This window comes from Acanthisitta chloris, unplaced genomic scaffold (genome assembly GCF_000695815.1).
Source record: "Acanthisitta chloris isolate BGI_N310 unplaced genomic scaffold, ASM69581v1 scaffold11521, whole genome shotgun sequence".
NCBI classification, from domain to species: Eukaryota; Metazoa; Chordata; class Aves; order Passeriformes; family Acanthisittidae; genus Acanthisitta; species Acanthisitta chloris.
In genome coordinates, this window is record NW_008655496.1 from 43,004 (window position 1) to 47,142 (window position 4,139).

A 4,139-nucleotide genomic window follows, 5' to 3' on the forward strand; every position below is an offset into this window, starting at 1 on the left:
GGAGATCTGAATGTGCTGTGTGATACGCATGAGAGTATCCTCAGTTATATGAGATGGCTCAGCTAAAGTCAGCCCAGCTCGTGGCAGTAGTGACTAGAGCACAGAAATCCTGCCTGGAAGGCTTTTCCTAGGAGCTTCAAGGCCATGAGATCAATAACAGCTTATTAGATGGAGAGTGAATAGGCCCACACTAGTTTGATCGGAAAACTGAGGAGATTTCCCATTGGGAAAACCATAGGGAAGGGGAAAAAAAAGCCTTCTTGATGGAGGGGTGGGTTGGTCAGGAGCACAGCCATGGCCAACACAGCTGGTGCTTCAGATTGCAGGTGGGAAAGAGCCAGCCAGGCCACGGCCGAGCGGCAGCAGAAGCTGGAGGAGTCAGTGAACCAGCTGGCCACGTTCCAGGCTGCTGAAGCTCAGCTGCGCCCTTGGCTCATGGAGAAGGAGCTGATGATGAGCGTGCTGGGACCTCTCTCCATTGACCCCAACATGCTGAACGCTCAGAAGCAGCAGGTCCAGGTGAGCTGGGAGCACATCTCCATCCACGGTGGGTGGAGGATGAGGAGGGAGGCTGTGTCATGCAGTCTGTGAGGTGGAAGATGATTGCACTTGGAATGAGGTGTCTTGCAAGCACTCTGCCACGCGGTGAGTGTTCGGAGACCTCGTGGCTCCTCTTCTAAGGCCTCCAAGTTCCTCTGAGCTCAGACTCCTGTGAGTAAGTAGAAACGGGTGCTGTGCTCCAGCGCCGTTCCCCGCGCTGGATTGACTCAGCAATGAATCATTTGGCCCCTCCTGGAGAGTGAAATTGCTTTAAACAAGGCCTGTGCTGATGCTCTGCAGGACTTGCTAATGCTGCCCCTGTGCCTGCCAACCTGCCCTTTCCATACCTCCTGCTTCCAAATCCTTCCGTGTCCATAACTGGCCACATCAGGAAACAAAACGTCCCAGTGAGCACCATTAGATTTGCTTCTCATCTAACTGGTTTATGTGACATTACACAGCAGTAAGACAAATAGACAGCAAAGTCCTGGAGTTGCAGACCCCTCCCAGGTCACAGTAAATCCTGGTTTACCCATCTCAACTGCTGTCCCACCCCAGGGCTTGTTCTTGCTGATTCCATGGGTTGGATAAAGCCCCTGGAGGTCTGGTTTGTTTTGACTGTGTGTACTCGGAGCTGTCAGTTTTATGCAAACATTTTTATGTTATTTCTGTTCCAGTTTATGCTGAAGGAATTTGAAGCTCGCAGACAACAGCATGAGCAGCTCAACCAGGCAGCTCAGAGCATCTTGACTGGCCCTGGAGATGTTTCCCCATCCACAAACCAGGTGCGGGATGAACTCCAAGGGGTTAATCAGAAATGGTCTGAGCTGACAGAGCGTCTCAACTCCCGCTCCAGCCAAATTGACCAAGCCATAGTGAAGAGCACCCAGTACCAGGAGCTCCTCCAGGGCCTCTCAGAGAAGGTGAAGGCAGTTGGGCAGCGCCTGAGCAGCCAATCTGCCATCAGCACACAGCCTGATGCTGTCAAACAGCAGCTGGAGGAAACCAGCGAGATCCGCTCGGACCTGGAGCAGCTGGAAGAGGAGATCACAGAGGCTCAGACCCTCTGTGATGACCTCTCCGTCCTGATTGGGGAGCAGTACCTCAAAGATGAGTTGAGAAAACGTCTGGAGACGGTGGCACTTCCTCTCAAAGGGCTGGAAGACCTGGCAGGTGAGACAGTGGAGAAGTTGCTTAAGAGATGTTTGGATGTCAAACTCCACCCCTACTCTTTGCCAAAGGGTTCTTCCATCTCTGGGTTTCTAAGAATAATAAGGGAAACACGTTTATCATTTCTTGAGATGCTTCGTGTGCATTTTAGGTAGGACCAAGTATGGGAGAGTTCACACTCCAGACATACCTGAGCCTGGAGAGGGAACAGGTTTTTATTCTCACTGGTGTGACCCTTCAACAAGCTGCTTCAACAAGCAGTGTGCCATGTGCTTGGAGAAAAAACAGGTTCCTAAATTCAGACTGGGGCATGGAGAAACCCCAGTGGCCACCCTCTAATCTTGGGATGTCTATTTTGGTTTGTCAAGAGGTTACATTTAGAGGCTGGTCAGGAGAACCGAGATGTGTGTGTTATTGCCTCTTACTACTTGAGAAATTGATGAATCAGTGAGCAAAAGGGCTGGTGATGCAATGGAAAACTCCTTCCTGTTAATCAAAACACAGTTGGTGCATCTGAGATGATTTTAAATAATTGCACTTTGCTTATTTGATTTCAGCTTAATTGTCATGTTCTAATCTTATTCCCATCGCAGCCGACCGGATGAACCGACTGCAGACCGCGCTCGCCAGTTCCCAGCAGTTCCAGCATATGTTTGATGAACTCAGGACCTGGCTGGATGACAAACTGTGCCAGCAAGCTCAGAGCCAACCCATTTCTGCCAAACTGGAGAGGCTTCAGAGCCAAATTCAGGAGCAAGAAGAGTTCCAGAAGAGCCTCAACCAACACAGTGGCTCCTACGAGATGATCGTAGCCGAGGGAGAATCTTTGCTGCTTTCGGTCCAGCCTGGGGAGGAGAAGACCACTCTGCAAAACCAGTTGGTTGGCCTGAAAACACACTGGGAAGAGCTCAGCAAACAGGCTGCTGATAGACACTCTAAGCTCAAGGACTGCTTGCAGAAAGCTCAGAAGTACCAGCGGCACACGGAGGACCTCCTACCATGGGTGGAGGACTGCAAGGCAAAGATGTCAGAGCTGGAAGTAACTCTGGACCCAGTGCAGCTGGAGGCAACTCTTCTGAGGTCAAAGGCCATGCTGAGTGACGTGGAGAAGCGCCGGTCCTTGCTGGAGATGCTGAACAGTGCTGCTGACATCCTGATTGATGCCTCCCAAACAGATGAGGATGACATCCGGGATGAGAAGGCTGGCATCAATCAGAAGATGGATGCCATCACAGAAGAGCTGCAAGCCAAGACTGGCTCCATTGAAGAAATGTCCCAGAGGCTCAAGGAGTTTCAAGAGAGCTTCAAGAACATTGAGAAGAAGCTGGAAGGGGCAAAGCATCAGCTGGAGATCTATGATGCCTTAGGGCCTCAAGCCTGCAGCAACAAGAATTTGGAGAAGCTCAGGACACAGCAGGAGGTTCTGCAGGCCCTGGAGCCACAAGTGGATTATCTGAAAAACTTAACTCAAGGTCTGGTAGAAGATGCACCGGATGGATCCGACTGTTCCCAGCTCCTAAGCCAAGCTGAGGTGGCTCAGCAGGACTTCAAAGCTGTGAAGCAGAAAGTGAATGACTGCTGTGCTCTCATGGAAAACAAGCTGGAAGGGATCAGCCAGTTCAATAATCGAGTCAGGGAGATGTTCTCTCAACTGGCAGATCTGGATGATGAGCTGGACAGCATGGGCCCCATCGGGAGAGACTCCGACAGCCTCCAGTCGCAGGCGGAGGACGTCCGCGCCTTCCTGGGCAAACTCCACGGGCTCAAGTCCGACATCGAAGCTTCTGAGAGGGAATGTAAGAAGATGCTGGAGGATGAAGGAAGCCCTGATTTGTTAGGACTCAAAAGAGAGTTGGAAACACTGAACAAACAATGCAGCAAACTGACAGAGAGAGGCAAGAACCGCCAGGAGCAGGTGGAAACGACGTTGTCGCGTGTGGAGGACTTCTACAGCCGCCTGAAGGAGCTGACCCACATGACAACCGCGGCCGAGGACAACGAGGCGCTGCAGTGGGTGGTGGGAACGGAGGTGGAAACCATCAGCCAGCAGCTGGCAGACTTCAAGGTAAGCCTTGGTGCTATAATGTGTCTTTCAGTGGTGTTCGGTGTTCGAAGGTCCATCTGGTGGTGTGGTTTCTTGTGTAGGACCTCTTGGCTTCGAGCCGTTGTGTCTTCGTTGTTTGTTGCGTTCGTGTCAGTGGTTTTGGTGCAGTGAGCTATCCTTGCTCTGGGGAGTAGAAAAGCAGCTGGTGGATTTGATAGTCTGTGGTGAAAAGGTGCAGAAAGATTTCATGCTGGGCAGGAAATACCCTGTTCTCCTTGTGATGTGTGATGTTGGTGTGCCTGGGCTGGTAGAGGTGGTTGGCATTTAGGTTTTGGGGGAAGGAGGGATGGTTTGGAGTCCATCTGGTCTGTAAGTTGATGTCATC

General features: G+C 51.4%; 1 protein-coding gene across 1 annotated transcript in view; it reads left to right on the forward strand.

Moving 5' to 3' along the window:
* The window catches only part of LOC103810994 (microtubule-actin cross-linking factor 1-like), a gene marked incomplete at its 3' end in the record, with an annotated part of 46,641 nt that extends 42,866 nt beyond the window's left edge, over positions 1-3,775 (forward strand). Inside the window, 3 exon segments of the mRNA XM_009083926.1 lie at positions 320-519; positions 1,218-1,713; positions 2,304-3,775. Coding sequence (XP_009082174.1) covers positions 320-519; positions 1,218-1,713; positions 2,304-3,775 — 2,168 coding nt within the window.
* Between the last annotated feature and the right edge of the window lie 364 nt (positions 3,776-4,139).